Source organism: Aethalodelphis obliquidens, unplaced genomic scaffold, assembly GCF_003676395.1.
Source record: "Aethalodelphis obliquidens isolate GAN/ISIS:26980383/991018 unplaced genomic scaffold, ASM367639v1 scaffold43, whole genome shotgun sequence".
Lineage (NCBI taxonomy): Eukaryota > Metazoa > Chordata > Mammalia > Artiodactyla > Delphinidae > Aethalodelphis > Aethalodelphis obliquidens.
Window position 1 is genome coordinate 11,274,279 of NW_020837987.1, and position 21,130 is coordinate 11,295,408.

Here is a 21,130-nt window from a genome sequence, read left to right on the forward strand (position 1 = left end):
CACACACACACACACACACACACACACACACACACACACACACACACCCAGAGGCACAGTCTTGGACACTTGTGTTGGGTGGGTGTCGTTAGGCTCCACCCACCCAGGGTTGGACGTGTTTCCTTGGTGGTTCACGTGTCAGCCAGTGTTGAGCTCTGTGCCTGGACCTGTGCCGGGGATGCAGCAGGGCCAAGGGAAACGTGGCCCCTCCTCATGGGCTCGCAGTTCAGAAGGGGAGTCGAGAGAGACAAATCAGCCAGGCTGCCAACACAACCCACACAAGGGGGTGGGAGGACACGAGCCCAGGGCCGGGACAGAGAAGAACGTGGTGGGGCTGGTGGGCCAGCACGTGGCTTGGGTAAGAACATCAAACACCTCGGACTGTCCCACCCCCTCTCCGAACCTGATGAGTTGGACTCCAGACCCAGGCCTGTCTGCGCTCGGCTCGTCTCTGTCCGGGCTGTTTGTCCTTGGCAAGTCCTCCACCTCCCTGGGCCTCGGTTGGTTTCCTCTTCTGTAAAGGGTGGGGGAGGGATATCGTACCCCAAACAGTGGCTGTGGACGGAAAGGTGGTCAGATTTGGTTAAGAGCAGACTGTGGAGCCAGACTGCTTAGACCTGAATCCCAGCTCCTCCCTCGCTGGCTCTGTGGCCTTGGGCAGGCTCCTTAACTTCTCCTGCTTCAGGTGTATTTTTCACATGGGGAGTAAATCCTACCTCATTGGGTTGTTAAAAGCAGTAAGTGGGGACTTCCCTGGTGGCGCAGTGGTTAAGAATCCGCCTGCCAATGCAGGGAACACGGGTTCGAGCCCTGCTCCGGGAAGATCCCACATGCCGCGGAGCAACTAAGCCCGTGCGCCACAACTACTGAGCCTGCGCTCTAGAGCCCGCGAGCCACAACTGCTGAGCCTGTGTGCCACAACTACTGAAGCCCGCGTGCCTAGAGCCCGTGGTGCTCCGCAGCGAGAGAAACCACCGCAGTGAGAAGCCGCGCACCACAACAAAGAGTAGCCCCCGCTCGCCGCAACTAGAGAAAGTCCATGCAGAGCGACAAAGACCCAACGCAGCCAAAAAAAAAAGTAAATTAAATTAAAATAAAATAAATTTTAAAAAAAAGCAGTAAGTGAAGTAATACACTAGCAAAGTGCTATGTGTTTGCAGTTGTTAGTAGTAACACTTTAGAACTAAAAGTTACCCGTCACACAGCTGGCTCTTGGGTCCTTAGTGCGCCCTGTGCAACTGGGGACCCAGGGATTGAGGCCTTGACTCCCCCCCTCACCCTCGAGCACTGTTGGCTTTATCAGACTCCTGCTGAGTGTGAGGCTCCCTGGTGGGCCCGGGTAAGACACATGTGACTTGGAAAGCTGCAGGCACCTCCTGACTGCACGTGTTTCTGTAACAGGATCTTCAGCTGGGCCAGGCAGCTTGGAGGGTCCGGATGGAGGTGTGAGGGTGCAGGCCGGTGGAGTAGGCAGGTCCTCCCTCTTCCTGGCTGGGGGTGTAAGCCCAGCCCGACCCCTGCAGCTGGCCATCCTGCAGTGCGTGGTGGTGGTACTGGCTCCCCGAGTCGTGATGCCTCCCTCCCAGGAGGAGGCAGGGAAGACCACTCTTGTCACCCCGGAAGCTGTGGGCATCACGGCCCCTTAGCAGGCCCAGGGCCTGAGAGGAAAGGACTGGCCATCCCAGCCTCTCCGGAGGGGCCTCCTGTCCAGGGCACAGTGTGGTTTCCTGCCTCTGTCACGTGGTTCTCTGGGGAGAAGGGAAGGGAGGCTTTGTCCGGTTCACAGAGCAAGTCATCTCATTCATTCACTGCAGGGATGTCCCTAGACTCAGGGAGCCCTTGGTCTAGGATGGAGAGTGAGCAAGCAGACAGGTACAGATCGGGTGTGTCCCATGAGGACTCAGAGGGAGGTAGTGGAGAATAATGGGTGTGGGGGAATGCTGCTTTAGAAAGGGGCCGGAGATCCTATGCTAGTAAACTCACTCTTTGCCTGTTAAAAAAAAAAAGGTGGGGGGCCAGAGAAGGCTTCTCAGAGGAGGTGACCTCTGAGCTGAGACCCGAATAACAGGTTAGGGAGAGCTGGGGGAGGGGGAGCTCTCTGACCCGCGGACCTAGAGGCAGGAGCAAACAAGGTTAGGGCTGGGGGGGCAGTGACGGGGAGGATGGGGTGAGCCCGTTGCAGGGCTGAGTCAGGGGGCCTCATCCTGGGGCAGGTATTGGCCGTTTCAGTCCCAGTGCAGGGACAGACAATGGAGACAAAAAGGGCCAGAGCCCAGCCTGTTCCTTGCCACGGTCACCATGAGCTCCTTACGTGCCCGCCTGTCTGAAGGGCAGGCACTGCGAGGTGGTGGGTTTCCCTTCCCTGGGGGATCTGCATGGAGTGTCCCTGCGCATCCTCACCGGGTTCTATGCGCAGCCCGCCCTGGCGTGTGTTTCTGAAGGTGCAAACCCAAACACACCACCTGGGGATCACCTCAGCCCCCCTCAGCTCTGGCAGGGACAGGCAGAGGGGCTGCCCAGGCAAAGGCCCAGCCTCGTAGACCAGGCTGGTTGGAGTGAGGCGGGTGGCAGCCCCCTTCCCTTCCAGAGGAGCTAGTCCTAGAGTGGCCCCTGGCATTGGTGTGGCTCCGGGACAGATCGAGCTTGACATCACCATTGGCAACGTCGTCTCTGCTGGGTGGGCATGCGCTGCTGGGAAAGTTACTGCTTCCACCCTCGACGTGCTCTGCGCTCCCTCGGACCCTCTGAGTTGCTGCAGGGCTGGTGGGAGTGGGGGAAGCCTCAGTGATTCGTCATTCGGAAGAATAACTCATGACCGGCGTCCCTTCACTTCTCCTGAGGAGTCACAGGCAGAGGTTCTTCCGAACAGGCCGAGCTGCTAGGAATCCCCACTGGCTGCTCCCCTCCCCTCCGTCTGGGCCCGTCACTGCCCTCATTCTGTGTCCAGCCCTCCTGGCACCCAGCCGCTGTCCCCCAGAGCACCCTAAGGGAACAGGTGGTGTACGATCTCGGCCGGGTCCTAGGGGAGTCCCCAGCCTGGCAGTGGGCTGGGAAGCCAAGCCTGAGGGGTTGTAACTGCTGTGGACGGGGGCATCCAAGGACGCTTCTTGCTGGCGGGTGGGTAGCCGTGGAGCTGACTTTGGCCAACTCTGAAGGCCGTAGTGGCCCAGCAGTGAAAGAGGAGGGCCCGTGGAGTGCGGGGCCTGCGTGGTCACTCACGTGTCGCCACCTCTCTGAACCTCCTTTTCTTTGCCTTAGGTTGGAGGACTGTGAGGCTTCAGCTAGGGCACATGAAGGGGCTGCCCGAGGTGACAGCATAGTAAATGTCACTGTCAGTGGGCTCCCTGCAGAGCTCAGGGATGCCGCCATCACCAGGCTTGCGCTGGAGCCCTTGGTCCCCCTCCCTCCCCCTCATTGTGTGCCTCAAATTCCCCGACAGCCCTCCATCTAGCTGTCCTGTCCCTGGCCTGGGTGTGTGTTCCTTCCTTTCTCCAGGCCATATTCCCTGAGTACCTGCTGGGCCAGGCCCTCGGGAGCCACCCAGGGTGACCGCCACCACTGGACGCCAGGCCCGGCTTTGTAATTAAGGTTGTCGTGAAAGGCTGGCCTTGGCCTAACGCAAGCTTCCAGCCCCAGGCGTGAACCAGACTTTCCTCCCATCCCAAATGCTGCCTCTGGGCCCCGTGTGGACCACCAGCTCTGAGCGGCTGCTCCCCGCACCGCCCTTTAACTTTATTACGGAGATTTCCAGACATATGCAACAGTAGGAGTATAATGACCCAGGTGAACCCACTTCCCAGCTTCAGTAATGACCAGCATGTGACCCATCTTTATCCTCCGTGCTGCCCCACCCCCGTTATTTTGCAGCAGATCTCCTAGATATTGATCATCTCACCTGTACATTTTTCTGAGTTGCTTCTGAAGCTGTGGGGACGCTCCGCCCCAAGCCAGCTACCTCTGTTCCTCTGCTGTCATCTCCCCCCGGGCCAGGATGAGGCCGTGCTCTCTTGTGGCCCTGCACACGGTGGGTGGCTGTATGTGGTGCTCGGGGACAAGCACAGCCTCCCCCCGCCGAAGGAGGCCCCCACCCCGGGACGTGGCTTTGGGGGCCGCCAGGAAGCCCAGTGGAGCGACTGGGAGCCTTCCTGCTCTGATTCCTGTGGCTTCGCTTGCTGCTCCATCTCTGTGTTAGTCTGCGTGCTAACAGCAAGCGCTGGTTTTTGTTTTCTTCCTTTATTTCCTAAAAGGTGGCGTTCACCAGCACAGTGTTCTGCACTGTGCTTTCTATTTTTGTCTGCGTCGGGTCTTAGTTGCGGCGCGTGGGCTCCTTGTTGTGGTGCGTGGGCTTCTCTAGTTGTGGCGTGTGGGCTCAGTAGTTGTGGCGCGCGGGCTTAGTTGCCCCGTGGCACGTGGGATCTTAGTTCCCCGGCCAGGGATTGAACCGGCGTCCCCTGCATTGCAAGACAGGTTCTTAACCACTGGACCACCAGCGAAGTCCCTGCACTGTGCTTTTTCACTTGATGTGTCTTAGATGTTGTTCCCTATTGGCTCAGAGAGAGCTGCCTCATTCTTTGTGGCCGCAGAGAGTTCCTGTGCACGGGTGGACCAGGGTGTATTGACTCCTCCCCTACTGATAGGTACTGGTGTCAGTTCAGGTCTCTGTTTGCAAACAGTGCTGCCATGAGTAACCTTATAGGTATATAAGTTTGCACCTTTGCAAGGGTATCTGTAGGATGATTCTCCAGGAGTGGCGTGGCTGGAGCAATGGGTACATGCATTTGTATTTTGGAGTTTTGACTGGTGTAGCCAAATTGCTTTCAAAAGGGGTTGTACCGGTTGCTGGGGACACCGCTGCTCGAGGGCGCGCCTGCTTCCCACGGTCCCCAGCGTGTGCTGTCCAGCTCGTGGTTGTTGGCCTCTCTGGTAGGTGAAAAATCTGTCAGCATACTTCCGTTTAATTTGAATTTCTCTTTATTCTGAGAATCACTGAGTGTGTAAGAATTCTGCACCTCAGTTTCCATCTTTGGGGAATGGACTGGAAGAGGCCTTCTTGGAGGGGCAGAATGGGGAATTCAGTGAGCTCCCACAGCGAAGGGCCCCTCCCCAGTCGAGGAGCCAGCCCAGCGGTAGGGAATGCAGGAGGACAGCATATGGGACCAGCTCCTGCCTCCGCTTCCAGCTGGAAAAGTGTCCCTGGGCAGGTGACTCGCCATTTGCAGGCCTCATCTGGAAGGCAGTGGGCTATAAGCCCTACTTCTCAGGGCTGTTAGGAGGTGTAAATGAGATCAGGTTCGTAAATCCCTTAGTCTGTCTGGGGGTAGGTGCAAAACGATGGCTTTACCAAGCACCATAGAGGCCCCTGCACACGGTGTGTTCCCTCCCCTCCTTCTCTGCTGTGCGCTGGAGAGGATTCTGGGCGTGGAGGGGGATGGGGAGGCCACGTTTGGAAATGCAGGGCATTGGCTGGAGGGATGGGGTCAGAAGCACGGACCTGGATTTAAATGCCCCCCACCCCCCGGGCTGAGGAACTTTCCTCCTCGGCGCCTCTGTCTCCCCGTGTGTCCAGCCTGTGTTCTCGGTTGCAGACCTGGAAACAGATCCCTGAAGGACTCATAGCAGAGGAGTATATGGGGGGAGGATGTCACCAGGCAGGTAGAGAACCAGGCCTAGGAGGGGTGGGAGCGGGCAGCTGCACACCTAAGGTAGGCGCTTCCTCAAATACAGGGAAGGGGCTGAGAGTGCCTCCCCCACCCTCGAAAAGTGACCAGTGCCACAGTGAAGAATGACGGCCGCATCCCAGGGTTCTCATGGCAGTGACCTTGGAGGCGGCCATGGACAGCGGTGAACAGGTGGTGCGATGCCTGGTCTCCTGGGGTCTCTGGATGTTCACAGTTGGGTGCTGGGTGCTCCATGGCATCCTTCTGTGGCTGCCTACCAGTCCTTGGTACCCGTGGCCTGGCCGAGTGAAGTACCCCCGTGAGAAATGCCTGGTCGTGAGAAGCCTCTGAGGGCCCCGCACACTCTGATTCTGTGCCCAGGGCAACACGGGTCAGGGAATGAGGAAGAGCCGCACGTCGGCAGCATGAGACACGTGGCTCTGCAGAGACAGGGGCCGCAGAGCCTCATGTCTGCGGCGGTGGTGGGACCCCCGCCCACAGCTTTGTGGGTACTCCCTGCCTCCTCCCTACTTGGGGCCCAGGAGCCCTTGCGTTGCTCTGCCTCTGTCCTGCCCCCGCCCCACCTTTGGGGCGGCCCAGGCCGTGGGAGGGATGTGTGTGGCGTTGTGGGAGTGCAGGAAGCATCCGGGCCCCTGAAGGGGATGTCTGGAAGTGGCTACTCTGGGCTAAGCAGGCCCATCTGTGACCTCATCATACGCGCACCCTCACTGCCTGAGTAGGGGGCGCCGAGAGAGAGGGAGTCTTCCCTGAGCTCACCCGGCTGGCCTGGGCAGAGCTGGGGACTCAGCTGCCTGTCCTTCTGACTTCAAGGACCCACCGCCTGCCCCAGCCTCTGCCTTCATTTGCTCTGTCAGCAAATGGTCAGCACCTGCTGTGCACCCAGTGTGTGCCCTTCTGGGGTTGCTTCAGTGAACGAAAGCAGTGACATCCTTGCCCTCCTTGCAGCATAAGCACACACAGATCCTAAAGCTTTCTGTTGGTCGTGAGTAGTGCCGCACGGAATGAAGCCGGGTACAGGGATGGACAAGGACACACACAGAGTGAAGCCGGGTACAGGGATGGACAAGGACACACACAGAGTGAGGCCGGGTACAGGGATGGACAAGGACACACACAGAGTGAGGCCGGGTACAGGGATGGACAAGGACAAAGGGGGCTGTTTTCTGTAGGGTGGTAGGGGAAGGCCTCCGAGGAGGCAGTGTTGGAGCAGAGACCTGCAGGCAGGGAGGGAGAGGAGACCATGAGGATATAAGGTAGAAGAGTGCTCTGAGCAGAGGCGCAGCAGGTGCAAAGGCCCTGAGGCCTTATATCCAGGTGGCTCTGTCACTGATGAAGATCGGGTGGGGACCTTGACTACTGTAGCCCCTGAGCCGGGTCTGCCCTCGCACCTCTAGGAAGACACCCCCAGTCCATGCTCAGCGGCTGAGGCCTCCATGGGTGGCCTCCCCCAGCCTCCTTGCCAACCCCCTCCTCTCACATACCCTGGACCCTCCCAGTCCTGCAGCTCACCACCCAGACGCACAGTGCAGTCTCTGCTTCTGTACTTTGTCCACAAAGCTCCCTCTGCCCAGGATGCCTTTCCCCCTTTGCTGTCTCACTCTTCAAGACCTTCTCTGGGAGACGTTTCCAGATGCTCTCTTCCCAGCAGATCCCAGCCGGCCTGTCCTCCATGCCTCCGTGATCCCTCCTCACTCCCTCTCACGGCTGGTGATGCTGCGTTGCGAATGCTTCTGGGTTTGTCTCCTTGTCCACACGGGGGCTCTGGGATAGGGCCAGCATGTGGGGGAATTGGTGGCTGCTTACTAGGGGACTTTGGGGGAGGGGAGAAGGCTGTCCCACACCTGCACTTCTCACCTGAAGCCACCGGTACCTGTGGATGTCCTCTGGAGACCCGGTCTCAGCAGGTGCTGTGGGGAAACCCCGGAGGGCGTCCCTGCTCAGGGCAGGACTGGCTCTCCAGTCCCCAGAAACCACAAAGAGAAAGACGGATCCCTCTGGCAACCCCCCTGTCCTTCTGTTAGAGAAGGCTGCGTTTCTGCCGCCCACCAGACCCCTGTGTCCAGCCTGAAGCTGAGGGGCCTGAGGACCGCAGGGCACCAGCGTCAGATGGGAACAGTCCTGGCTTTGACACCCCACCCCTTCCCAGCTGCATGACCCTAGGAGACCAGTTAGCATCCCCAGAGGTTTCCTCCTCTGTGCATTGATAGGTAGTGCGCTCGGGGTATCTCTGCTCTGCGGGACTCTGATGAGGATTAAAGATTCAGCCACAGGGTGCCCGGCAGGATGACTGGTAGGGAATCGGGGTGAAATAACGAGCACCTTGCACCTTTCTATACCGGGAGCACTCTGAATTTGAGAGCCTGCCTCACAGAATGAGTAGTTTCTGGCCGGGTCTGGGCCTTGGCGTCCCTCTCGCCTTTCTCCGGGCCTCCTTGGTCTTCTGCACGTGGAGCAGGCCCCCACGCCCACCCCCCGCCCTGCAAGGTCAAGAGGGCTCAGTGTACCTTTGAGGCCTGGGACACTGGCCGGATGAGAGCTCCTCCATCTGTCCGTCACTCCTTCGCCCTATCTTGGTGCCCTCTCTGTGCCTGGCCCTGGTCGGGGCAATGCTGGGGACACGCATGGACCACAACCCCGGGGCTCCCAGTCCAGTGGGGGGAGACAGACTGGTCCCTTAGACAGTGACAGTTCAGTGTGGGCAGGGCTGAGGTGGGGGAGCCCAGAGGAGGGGTCATGGAGGGCTCCCTAGAGAAGGGGACCCTTGAGCCGAGGGTTGAAGTCAGAGTGTGATGCGTAGGAGGAGGGAGGGAATGAGGTGTGATGAAGCACTGGGCCTGCACTGGGAGGAAAGGGAAGAGGGGGGTGAGGCTAGAGCACAGTGCCCGGTGCGGGGGGGGGGAGGGTCCCGTTCATGGACAAGGCTCCTAGCTCAGTCCGGAGCCCTCACAGCGCCCTTCGAGGGCCTCCCTGGGTCGTCTGCATGCCCCCCTCCGCAGATGAGAAGCCCTGAAGGGCAGGGCACCCGGTCAGAGCCTCCCTGTCCTCCTAGTGCCAGCGCAGAGCTTGGCATGCAGTCGGCCTCAGGCGATATTTACTGATGAATAGCAAGACGGTATCTAAGTTGGCATCCTGGATTAGAAGCCTAACTCCAAGGGGCTGAAGCCGAAAGGGGGAATTTAGTGGCTTATGGATCTGAGGAGCCTTGAATAGTTTCACTTCAGGCCTCGCTGGATCCAGGGTCTCAGACAACGTCGTCCGTCGGGACTCTGTCTCTCTTCACCTCTGAGGTCACCTTTCCAGTGAGTCGGCTTTGTTCTCGGGAGGTTCTCTCGTCTTGGTGGCTGCCAGGGTGGCTGCCAGCAGCTCCAGAAGTGGGAGGCGACCTCAGCGACCCCTGCGGGCAGAGAGCTCTTATTTCCCGATAGTTCCAGCACAGGCCCTGGGAGGGGCTGTGGCTGGCCCTACACGGGTCAGCCACTGTGACAGGGGCTTTGGGAGGACAGTGGGGAGTGGAGGTAACATGGACGTCCCCCCCTGGGGTCCTGGGATGGCGTCACGAGGGAGGTGGTGGGACCAGTGCCCGTCTACCAGGGAAGCAGGAGGCGAAGCGGGCCGGTTGGTGCTTTCACAGGCCAGGGCAGCCTCACCACAGGGGCAGGTGTGCGCCTGACGCGCCGTCTGCCTGGGGGACTGCTGGGGGTGTAGGCTTTAGCTCCCAGCTTCCACGTGCCTTTTCAGCGCTGGCCTGGTCCCCTCTGAAGGTGTGAACCCAAGCGGCCTGGGTAGGGCAGGACTGTGTTCCACAGACAAGAGCCTGGGGAGTCCTGCAGGAAAGAGCCTGGAGAGCCGGGGTCCTGGGGTCCACATGGGCCTGGTCGCCCACTTGCCACGAGACTCTCAGTTTCCACTGTCAGGTGGGGTGACGGCGATGGTGCCCTTCCCTCTTGGGGAAGGAAGGGCGTGACAGAGCCTCCCAGGGTAGGCTCTGCTGATGCAGTGGCCAGGCCCTGGGGAGTGAAGGCCACCTGCAGTTAGCTAATGGAGGGGGTTAGAACCCAGGCCTGGCTCTGGGCCGCCCAGCAGCTTCTGCCTCGCTCGTCACCTCTGGTGTACCCAGTCCTGGCGGCCTCCCTGTTAGGGGACCCAGTGGGCTCCCCCTCCCCAACCCTGCTCTCCTACAGATTCAGTCCTCCCTAGACCTCACGTAGTTCCTGGCGCTGCTCTGCACCAGCCCCGGTGGCCCCTGTCTCAGGCTGAGAGCAAAGTCCTTCCTGAGGCCGTGTCCCCGTCGCCTCCCGCCTCCGCCTCCTGCCACGCTGGCTTCCTGGTGCCCGGGATCCTGCCAAGCCTGTTCCCACCCTGTCACACTTCCCCTCCCAGGGGCCACTGCCACCGCTGTATTTGTATCTGTCTCATGCGTGTCTCCAACTAGCTGTTGAAGCCCCAGCAGTGAGAGTTGGCCCCCTACCCCCTTGTCCCCACTCCGTCCCCACCCCCCACTGTTGCTTCCTGGTTTTTGACTCCCACTTGAATGAGTACCAGCTCCAGGCTGGCAGGGGTGGCCTGAGTCATCGCCCCCTGGTGCCCAACCTGTCCTTGCATCTTGTGGGTGCCTTTGCACCTGTGTGCAAAGGAGAGACAGACTTTTCTGCCTGTCACCTGATGCCTGGCCTCAGGTTTCTGTCTGTCCCTTTGTGAGGGCAGGTGGGAGGGGGAGCAGTCTCCGCTTGCCCCACAGCCTCTTCCTGGGAGACCGGTACCCGCTGCACACAGCAGCGTCCCTCCCCAGGGCTCAAACCTTCGTCTTGGCCCCGGCCCCTGCCTCCCGCTCAGGCCTGTCAAGGTAATGTGAGAATGAAGCCGTGTTCCAGTTACAGAGCAAGACAGGTCTGGGTGTGCGTTCCAGTACTGCCGCTCCTGGCTCCGTGGCCTTGGACAGACGGCTTGCCCTCTCTGCACTTGCTTCCCTCTATTACGAAATGGAGACAGAGCTGCCAGTTTCATAGGATCGCGCAGCTGGCTGAATGAAACTGTGCGTAGGAAGTGCTCAGAGTGGTGTCTTAACACGGAGTAAGTGCCTGATACCTGGGAGTGGTGACCACGGCCACCACCATCGTCATCTTTTTCTCAAGCTCTGTCTCCTGTTGAGTCAGGCCCCGCACTGGGTAGCTACTTGGCGGTGCCCTCACGTCCCTTATCTCCTGAGACCCTACAGATGTCCCTTTCAGAGAGGGAAAGAGGTTGTTGAGAATGTTTTTCACGGTCTCACCAGGACAAGGATTGGAATGCAGGTCCTCTTATTCAAAGCCGTGACCTTGGCACATCTCATCCCGTGCTCTCAGCCCGTGCTCTCAACCGTGCTGTGAGATGCCCCGTCTCCGGTGGGCAGCGTGAGATGCTGCCCGGGGAGGGCCTTCCCAAAGTCGAGCTCGCAGAGCACGGGAGGGAGGAGCCAGGATCCAAGCCCCCTGACTTCGGGCTGGAGTGGGGCCCTCACCACTTTGCAGCCCCGCCCTCTGGAACCTGGCCCCAGAGCTCCGACTCGGGCCTCCCAGCCTGGCCCAACCCTAGTGTCCAGCCAGCACACCGCATGGGCGGCCCTCCTCCTCCCCAGCTCACCGCCCGCACGCTGAATCCTCAGGGTAGACCGGGCACACATGCATGTCTGTGGGTGCCCAGCTGCAGCCTGGAGGGCCGGGCCCCATGCTTTGGAGCCACTGCGGCCTGGGAGAGCGGCCCACTGACTCGCCGCAGCCTGTGTGGTTCGCTTAAGGCTGGACAAGGCGAGGGCGGATGACCTGAGGTAGAGGTCTTGATGATTTCGTCACAACATCACAAATGAGCAAGTGTGTGGCGGCCGGGGCTGAGCCAGCCGGCCTGGGCCAGCCCTGCCAGCTTGTACAGTGCTTGGGTGGCGCCTGGCGCGGCGGAAGTGCTGTCTCGATGCTCCACGTTATTTCTCCGAACCACCTGTACTGCCGTTCCCTTACCACTTTTTTTTTAATTGGTTCATTTAAAAAATTTGAATATGTTTCATCTCATTCGTTTCCAAGTGATGGTTTTGATGTGATAGTTCTTTCTTCTTAGTATATGAATGAAACACACACATACGTAATGATTACTGCGAGGTTCTTCCTGACCCACCTGACACTCACGTGTGCCCACTGGTGACGGGCCAGGCCTGGGGACGTGCTCGTGATGCTGTTGGGGAAATCGAGGCAGGGTTGGGGTGCCTGCAGGCTGCCGAGCCCACGCCACAGTGCACCGACTGAACCCCCGCTTCTGTTCCTTTAGTGTCTTTCCCCAGTGCTGTCCCCACCTTGAACATGTGTCTCAGCATCAGAGGAAAGTGACAAGATGCACTTGTCATTCTTGTCTCCAGTTGCCCTGGGCCTTGGACCCCCATGTCTCTGAGTATGTCCATCTTTCCTACCCCCTGCTCTCAGCTTCCCCTGCTGTACATGAGTGGGCAGATGCAGCCTCCCCGAACCCTGGCTGTGACCTTGTGTGAGGCTGTGCCTGCATCCAAACCCCATGGGCGCCTGGCTGACGGGGTGGCTGGATGCTACCTGTGGCTGGTATGGAGGTGGCAAGGTCAGAGACCCTGGGCCTTGAACTCACCAGGAGGCTCGTCAGAACAAAGACCGACCCACTGGGCAGGATCCCAGGGGACTTCAGGAGCTGAAAGTCCTAGGCGGTCAGGGAGGGCTTCCTGGAGGAAGGGATGTCAGAGCTGAACACCTAAAGGACCAGCTGCAGTTTGAGAGATTGCTTAGGGCTCTTATTCCCTGTAGACTGTCTAGGACAGCGGTCCCCAACCTTTTTGGCACCAGGGACTGGTTTCGTGGAAGACACTTTTTCCACGGACCGGAGGTGGAGCGGGTGGGGGTTATGGTGCAGGCGGTAATGCGGGTGATGGGGAGCAGCAGATGAAGCTCACTCGCTGGCCCGCTGCTCACCTCCTGCTATGCGGCCCGGTTCCTAAACAGGCTGTGGAACGGTAGCGTTCCGTGGCCCGGGAGTTGGGGACCCCTGGTCTAGGACACCGAGAACTGCTAGTGACGACCCCATGTGTACCCAGTACCCTACTTCATCCCCATCTGACATGAGCAGGCCAACCCCACCTTGGCCTGGGGGCCTTTACTGAAGGGAGTGTGTCTCTTTGGCCATCTGATAAAACCTGTGTGCCCTTTCTTGGAGTGATGATTTTTAAAGGCAAAAAGTAGGATTACAAAGGATATCAGTTAAAATACAGTTTATTAAATATTTAAAAAATCGTGATCTAGTAATTATGCTATTCCTTGTTGACACCTGAAATAACAGGATGTAGCAGCAGCTCGAATGACTTCCAAAGTAGTGATGAGCATTCAGAATCTACAAAAACTGTTACGTGATGTGAAAACACCTGCCATTTCTATTGAGGACAGAGTCCCAGGGTCTGCTAAACAATATTTCTTTTTTCTCTCTTTTTTGTGCTGTGTTAGTAAGAAGGAAATGCTGAATTTCATTTCAGTTCAGTTAGTGCAAATAAAAAGGCAGTTTTTCCCCACTCAAGTTCATGGACCCCCTGGGGGTCAGTGGCCCCTGCTTGGCTGGACTCCCTGAGGCAGCTGCAGGCCAGCTCCTGTTCCCCCGCCCGCCCCCAAGAGCTGGGAGCCACCAGGCACACGATTGCACGTCAGAGAGCTCCCTTGCTAGGCCTGCGGGGGGGCAGCTGACACTGGGGAAGGCTGCTGATCACCTATAGCTTCACCCAGGCTCCACCCCGCCTGCTTCCACCCAAGGAGGAAGAGAGGGGCAGAGGACCGGGCCTGCCCTCTGGGAAGCCTGGGGCCTCTGTCGGCTTCTTTCCTCCAGCAGCCCCACCCAACACAGTGGAGAGAGTTCTAGAGCAAATATTTGACTCTGCCTTTTACCAGTTGCCTGACCCCAGGGAGGCAGCTTTCCTTCCCTGGAAGACAGGGTGCTGCTTGATGAGGTCGGGGCATACGGCCCCCGGCCAGAGCAGTGGCCGGAGGGAGCATCCTCTCAGAGATGCTTGCCCAGAAGCTCAGCAGGGGCTCCCGCTGGCCCATCTGCTGCTCGGCTGGCCCTGAGAGCTTTCTGCTCCCAGGCCTGACCCTGTCCCTCCCCTGCTCAGAGCCTTTTCTTCCTGCCCTCCTGGTTGCCCCAGCACAAAATCCAAGCTCTTATAGCCAAAAACTGAAAAGAATACAGGTATCTTTTCACCTGGCGAATGGATAAACAAAATGCATACATCTGACAGTTACTACGTAGCACTACAAAGGGACCGAAACTCAAAATTGTTATGTTCCAGAAAGAAGCTGGCCGCCAGAGGTCACATACTGTTTACCACCATTTTTGTGAAATGTCCGAAAAAGGCAAATCTGTGCAGACAAAGGCCAGCCTCACTTTCCACGTGGTGACAGGCCCTGAGCTTCCCGAGGACAGGGCTGTGCCGTTGTTGGGTTTGGGCTGCATCCCCTTGTTCATTTTGGGAGCCACTGCCTGTAACCATGGGGCACCAGGGCCGTGTCAGGGACTCTGATGGCTGCCATATCCCTGGGACAGGAAGCCCCGTCCTGAGTACCATCCAGGAATATTTCGCTGTTGAGGGAGCGGGGAGTCTGAGAAGCCACGTGGCATCTCAGTTAAGAGCTGAGTTCCGGCTCCACCGCTTAGCAGCTGTGTGGCCTTGGGCAAGGTGTGTCACTTTTCTGAGCTCCACTTCCTTATAAGGTCGAAGTGTGGATTCATTCTCTCATTCAAAAACAAACCCGCACAGATCAAAACACCTGCTCTGGGCCTGGCGCTGTGCTGGATGGTGTTGGGGACACAGTGGTGACCAAGACAGCCCCAGCCCTGCCCTTCTGGGACTCGCAGTCTAGAGGGGCAGACAGCTGACAAGTAGAAAAATGGCATGATAGTAGTTGTGTAATGTTCACGTGAAGGTGTTTGGGGAGCCTTGGGGAGTTGGGGAGGGTGGCGCTGGCTTGGTTTGGGGCCATCCGGGGACACCTCCCCAGAGCAGCAGTCACAGCGAGGCACCTCAAGGCAGGACTGAGCTCAGTGGGTTGCTGGAAGGAAGGTTTATCGTGGAGGGGGAGGGGGAGGGGGGATGGCACAGGCCAGTGGGCGGGAGTGGGGGAAAGAGACCCAGGGGTGTGGGAAGTCACAGGCCTGGGTCCTCTCTGCCTGCAGCCCAGAACGTGACCGTGGATGAGGTCCTCGGTGCCTACAAGCAGGCCTGCCAGAAGCTAAGCTGCAGGCAGATCCCCAAGCTCCTCAGGCAGCTCCAGGTAATGCCGCGTGCGGGGGGCGTGGCGGGTACCCTCCCCCCGCCCCCCAGCCCGCTCCGGGCAAGAGAGGGTGTACAGAGCACTCCCCCCGCCCCGAGCCTGGTCGGCCAGCCAGGGGACTGTAAAAGTAATCGGGCTCTTCCTGAATGTTTAAGCAGTACAGAATTATGTGAAGTAGGAAGTTACTTGTCAAGAATCTTCCACTCCCCAAAGCAATTCTCTTCCCCAGGGGAAAAGCCATGTATACCAAATTTAAAAGTCTGAATGACAAAAGTAATGTATATTCTCTGACTTGAAAAAAAAGTTAAAGTACTACAGATATAAAAAGCAAAACCTGTTTCTCACTTCTTGCCCACGTCCCATGCCCCAGGAGTCCCCGCTGGTGACAGCTCGGGGTTTTCGTCCCCTGGACTTTCTGTGCCTTTATAAATAGAGAACGAGTCACTATCTAGAGGTACACAGACGCGAGGGCAGGTTCCGTTTTTATATGACGAGGGTGTTGCTGTACCCCTGGCCTGCTCGCCCCCAGCCGTCTCTCACAGGTGCCTTTCCTGCCACCTGTCCAGCCTGGTCGTGCTGGTAAAGCACTGCCTCAGTGCCTTCCCTCTGGATGGCTCATTCCAGAATGTTCCAAGGTTGCTTGTTTCAGAGCCCCGGCTGCCCCACTCTCAGGGAGGTCCAGCCTGGCGCCTGCAGGTGTCCTCCTGCCTTAACCACCATCCACTCTGCTTTCCCAGGAGTTCACGGACCTCGGGCACCGTATCGACTGTCTGGACCTGAAAGGTGTGTGTCTGGACGGGGCCGGGGCCCCTTGGGTAGCGAGCAGGGAGGTGTGGGCGCCCTTCCTGAGGTGAGGCAGGTGCTGCGAGCCGTGGGGAGGGGCAAAGGACCTTTCCTCCCCCGCTTGGCCCGGAGCCCGTGTCTCCACCCAGCCCCTCAACCCACACGCAAGTGTACACGCACAAGGGCACTCGTAGATGTGCACGCACACGGCGCTCTGTATCGTCCCAGGTGAGAAGCTCGACTACAAGACCTGCGAGGCCCTGGAAGAGGTCTTCAAGAGGCTGCAGTTCAAGGTCGTGGATCTGGAGCAGACGAACCTGGACGAAGATGTGAGCAGCCTGCCACTGCCCATACCCACTCCCTGAGCTCCCTGCCTCTTAGAGGTTTGGGGGGAGGGCATGGCAGGAGGAGGGAACCCCCTTGGACCAAGGCTGGGCGGGACCTCTTGAGGGACAAGACTGGGGAGATGTCCACTGTGGCCAGAGTGAGCGGGGGATGTTGGACTGTGTGTGAGGCCCAGAGAAGGGTCTCACAGACCCACCCCAAAGGCAGGGGTTTGTAAGCAAGGGAGAGACTTGGGGAGCCAAGCCGGAGGGGAGGTGTATGACCACCAGGAAGGAGCCTTTCCAGGAACGCGTGCCCCCCCGCCCGCTGAGAATCACAGTGCCTGCAGGGGAGAGAGTTTAAGAAACATTCTGAAAGCAGCCCCCCTGTTTATGCCCAGGTGTCCTCACCTCCCCAGGTCCGGAGGCCACCAGGAGCCCGGGGGAGGGCTCCTGGAGACCTGAGGCCCAGGGACGGCAGAGGCCTGTCCTGGTCACGCAGCACATCACTTAGACCGCTCTGGGGGGCGAGTAAGAGGAAGCAGACCGGCTGCAGCAGGACAGGGGAAGGGTTGGTTGCCGGAACCCAGAGGTGCCAGAGCAGCACCAGGGCTCTCCCGCCCCCAGTCGCTCAGCCCCTGCCTCCTGGCTTCCCCGGGCAGCCGCACCCTGAGGCTGAGCCCCGCTGTCTCTGCCCAGGGTGCCTCAGCCCTCTTCGACATGATCGAGTACTACGAGTCGGCCACCCACCTCAACATCTCCTTCAACAAGCACATCGGCACCCGGGGCTGGCAGGCCGCCGCCCACATGATGCGCAAGGTGGGTGCCCCCTACCCATTCCCTCTCCAGGGCCCCCAACCTGTAGGGCCTGGGTCCACGAGCCGTCAGAGGGTGCTGGGCCCCAGCCTGCAGGCCAGTGAGGAGGCAGTGCCAAGAGGAACCCTGCTGCAGGCCCGCCCCGGCCCCTTCTCCCCCTTCAGGCGTTTCCCCTCCTCCTCCACTTGCCTGTAACGTGTCCCTTGGAGGCGGCTGTGGTCACCATTCCCGTTTCACTCACATACGGGGCGTCTCTGCCACACACGAGTCAGCGAGCTCAGCTGTCACCAGCACTGCCTCGCTCACCCCCGCGGCCCCAGGCTGGCCTTCCCTCACCAGCCAGTGTCCCCAGCCACAAAACCAGGTGGCCCTGCTGCTCCCGGGGATACTGGGACGTAGGGCGGGAGGTCCCCCGGAGCGGGGAGGGCCGGGGCCAGCCTGACCCAGCCCCACACCTGCCACGCAGACAAGCTGCCTGCAGTACCTGGACGCCCGCAACACGCCCCTGCTGGACCACGCGGCGCCCTTCGTGGCGCGTGCCCTGCGCATCCGCAGCAGCCTGGCGGTGCTACACCTGGAGAATGCCAGCCTGTCAGGGCGGCCCCTCATGCTGCTCGGTGAGCCCCAGGGCGGTGTGCTGGTGGGCTCGGGCTGTTGGCCGGGTCCCCTGGGCCTGGCCAGTCACAGTACCCTCCCCTTCTCCCCCAGCCACGGCCCTGAAGATGAACATGACTCTGCGGGAGCTGTACCTGGCCGACAACAAGCTCAATGGCCTGCAGGACTCGGCCCAGCTGGGCAACCTGCTCAAGTTCAACTGCTCCCTGCAGATCCTGGACCTCCGTAACAACCACGTACTGGACTCAGGTGTGTGCGAGGGCCGCGCGCCCCCACCCAACCCCAGTCGCCCAGCACCCACTGTGTGCCCAGCCGGGTGCTCGTGGTACGAGAAGCACAGTAGTGGCCGAGATAGTCCCAGCCCTGCCCTCGTGGTGACGCCTCAGACCGGGCTGGGCTGTGGGAGCCCAGGGCAGGTGTCTGACCCAGTCTGGGGATCAGGGAGGAATCCTGGAGGAGGGAACAGCTCAGCGCTTCCTTCAGGATGAGGTGGGGTATTGAGCAGATAATTGAAATAATTCAATCTGGGGAAAGTGCCCTGGAGGAAACAAGGATGTTGGGATAAAGGGTCAACTGAAAGCTGTTTAAGGTGTGCAGGAAGGGGCCTCTGGGCGGTAATGAGGAGGCTGGGGTGGAACCAGCCGTTTTAAAAGCCTAGGCAGAGAATCCAGGCAGAGGGAGTAGCAAGTGCAAAGGCCCTGAGGTGGGAAAGAGCTTAGATATTAGCTATCTGGGTGGGGGGAAGAGCCCTGGTGAGCCAGGAGGTGAGTGAGAAGCGAAGAGGGAGTAGTCAGCAAGGCCTTGCCAGCGGGAGGAATTTGATTTCGTCCCTGTTCACCGTCGAGCAGAGTCCCCTGGCCTCAGTGTGGACAGGGTTGCGGGAGAGGGTGCAGAGTGGGACAGTGAGGCCAGTGCCCTCCGGCAGGGCAGCTGGGCCCGGACACTACGTGTACTGAGCACCTCCCACGCGCGGGGCCTGTCGGCTCGGGGTTCACAGCCGTGAGTGCGGCAGGGGTCTCTGCCCTCCGGAGAGACAAAGCCAAGATATCTTAATGGACTGCTGAGTCTGTCGGATGGTGAAATGTGCTCTGGAGAAAAATAAAGCAGTGATGGCGGGCTGAGCTGTCTGCCGAGGTTAGGCTGACCGGGATTGTCCCGTGAGAGGGGGAGATTTGAGCAGAGATCTGAAACAGATGGTGGAGGCCTTCATCAGGGTGTCCAGAGGAGGAACGTTCCCGGCCCAGGAGTCGGGGAGCTGTGTGTGCCAGGCCCAAGGCAGGGCGGGCAGTAGCAGGAGGTGTCAGGGCCAGAGCCTGTGGGGCCGGGCAGGCTGGGGCAGGGGCTTCTGAGTGCTGGTGGGGTGGCTCCCGGGCCAGTGTCCCCCGGGGGGATTCCCCGGCCACAGACAGGACTTGCCCACGGGCCTCCCTAGGTCTGGCCTACATCTGCGAGGGCCTCAAGGAGCAGAGGAAGGGGCTGGCGACCCTGGTGCTGTGGAACAACCAGCTCACGCACACGGGCATGGCCTTCCTGGGCATGACGCTGGTGAGTCGGCCGGAGAGGGGAGGGGGCAGCGCGGTCCGGCCCAGCACCTGTCCCACCCCCGGCTCTCGCCATCTTCCGGCTGTCGCGGCTCCCCGTCCTGCTCGTCCTACCAGTTCAGGAACCTGCTGTCTTCCTCCAGCCCTGTTTGGTCTTTGCTTCAGCTTCTGCACCCTCTTTCCCTTGAGGAAAGTAGCCCTTCTTTCATTGTCTCTCTGCATCCAGCACCATAGCCTGGTACAACGCTTTGTACGAGGTGAAAATGCTTTGCATAGAAAGTTAGCATTTCTGGGAGCCATCAGGAAGTCTTAGATCTTTCCGCTATGTGGTATTTAAAGCCAGCCACAGGGTACAGAGACTCAGACCCAGGTTGAGAATTGTCCACGGTCAGGCCTGTGCCCAGAGTCCTTGGGCTGCTGGCGAGGGCAGAGGCTGGGCCCGGGCTGTGGGGACAGGGGCCTGGCTGGATGCTCGGAGGGCTGCCGAGTGGACGGGGCAGCTGGCTCTTGGGAGACTTCTGAGTACACGAGGGATTTGGCCCGAAGCGGGAACGTGCCGGTGTTCGGACTGGGGCGCCCTGCCGAGGAGAGAGCGTGTGCGTTTGCCTCGTTCCTGACTGGCCTCCTGGGCCTTTCCTGGCTCTCGGGCGCCGCTCCCTCCAGCCGCACACACACAGCCTGGAGACGCTGAACCTGGGCCACAACCCCATTGGGAACGAGGGCGTGCGGAACCTCAAGAACGGCCTCATCGGCAACCGCAGCGTGCTGCGCCTCGGCCTGGCCTCCACCAAGCTCACGTGCGAGGGTAGGGCGCGGGGCCGGGCGCGGGAGGCGGGCTGGCCAGGCCGGGGGGCGGCCAGCCGGGTGTGGGCCCGTGGCCAGCCCCTGCGGTCCCCCTCCCAGGCGCGGTGGCGGTGGCGGAGTTCATCGCCGAGAGCCCCCGCCTCCTGAGACTGGACCTTCGGGAGAACGAGATCAAGACGGGCGGGCTCATGGCACTGTCGTTGGCCCTCAAGGTGAACCACTCTCTGCTGCGCCTGGACCTTGACCGCGAACCCAAGAAGGAGGCGGTGAGTGCGCTCTTCCCTGCGGGCGGGTGGGGGGCTGGCTGGCCTGGGGGCAGCCCCAGGACCCGCTGGGCGCGGGCCACCCAGAGCCCGAGCCAGGCCCGCTCTGTCCACAGGTGAAGAGCTTCATTGAGACGCAGAAGGCGCTGCTCACTGAGATCCAGAACGGCTGCAGGCGCAACTTCGCGCTGGCGCGGGAGGAGCAGGGGCAGTGCCTGCAGCCGTCGGCCTCCATGGCCGAGATCGCTGTCTCTGAGCCCCAGCCAGACGCCGGCGCGCCCGCGGAGGAGCCTGCCACCGAGGCGCAGGAGAACGGGGGCCCCGGCCCCGGCGCCGGGCCGGACTCAGACTCAGACTCAGACTCCGAGGGGGAGGATGGGGAGGAGGAGGATGGGGACAGGGCTGAGGCCCCCTGCCCCGCCCTGGTGCCCCCCACGGACTCCCTGGGCCCTGGGGACAGGAGCCCCCCAGGCTGCCCCTCCTCCCCCACCGAGCAGCGCATTTCCGTGTCCAGCCCGGGCCGGGGCCACAAAGTGTTTGTGGTGACCCGGGTGGAGAGTCCACCCGAGAGGGCAGAGCCTCCTGTGCCACCCGCCTCTCCTTCCCCACCTGCCCCTCCTCGTCCTCCATCCCCACCTGCCGTATCCTTCCTGCCCACCTCACCTGCCCGGACGCCAGCTGAGGCCGTCAGCACTCGGGACCCAGGGTCGTCTGAGCCTCAGCCGGAGCCGCCCCAGTCAGGGCCACCGCTGCCCAACGGCCTGAAGCCCGAGTTCGCTCTCGCACTGCCCCCGGAGCCGCCCCCAGGGCCCGAGGCCAAGGTGGGCAGCTGTGGCCTGGAACACGGTGAGAGGACCTCTGGGGCCAGGTGACTGGGGCCCCTGTGTGCTGTGTGTGACCCCGGCCGAGCACCTGCTTGTTGGTGTGCCTCGGTTTCCCCCTCTTTAAAGTGGCCCTTGAAGGGGCAGGGACAAGCGGGGCTTGATCCTCAGTCCCCGCCTCACTTCC

At 60.4% G+C, this 21,130-nt stretch overlaps 1 protein-coding gene and 1 long non-coding RNA gene across 6 annotated transcripts in view; one reads left to right on the top strand and one right to left on the bottom strand.

The window, feature by feature from the left end:
- The window catches only part of PPP1R37 (protein phosphatase 1 regulatory subunit 37), a 44,411-nt gene that overhangs the window by 20,450 nt on the left and 2,831 nt on the right, over window positions 1-21,130 (top strand). For 3 of the 5 annotated variants that reach the window (XM_027079832.1, XM_027079830.1, XM_027079831.1), the window contains exons 2-11: window positions 14,880-14,977; window positions 15,715-15,760; window positions 15,989-16,089; window positions 16,783-16,902; window positions 17,366-17,516; window positions 17,608-17,763; window positions 18,947-19,059; window positions 19,719-19,860; window positions 19,959-20,125; window positions 20,239-20,968. In XM_027079832.1, the coding sequence (XP_026935633.1) occupies window positions 14,880-14,977; window positions 15,715-15,760; window positions 15,989-16,089; window positions 16,783-16,902; window positions 17,366-17,516; window positions 17,608-17,763; window positions 18,947-19,059; window positions 19,719-19,860; window positions 19,959-20,125; window positions 20,239-20,968 (1,824 nt within the window). The remainder of the gene's footprint in view (window positions 1-14,879; window positions 14,978-15,714; window positions 15,761-15,988; window positions 16,090-16,782; window positions 16,903-17,365; window positions 17,517-17,607; window positions 17,764-18,946; window positions 19,060-19,718; window positions 19,861-19,958; window positions 20,126-20,238; window positions 20,969-21,130) is intronic. The other 2 variants (XR_003427421.1, XM_027079833.1) reach the window with 1 other exon arrangement.
- Window positions 8,836-14,881, bottom strand: LOC113606008 (uncharacterized). Its single transcript, XR_003427423.1, has 2 exons — window positions 11,298-14,881; window positions 8,836-9,072 (listed from the first exon to the last, which is right to left on the bottom strand). It is a non-coding gene; the product is annotated as an uncharacterized LOC113606008 (long non-coding RNA).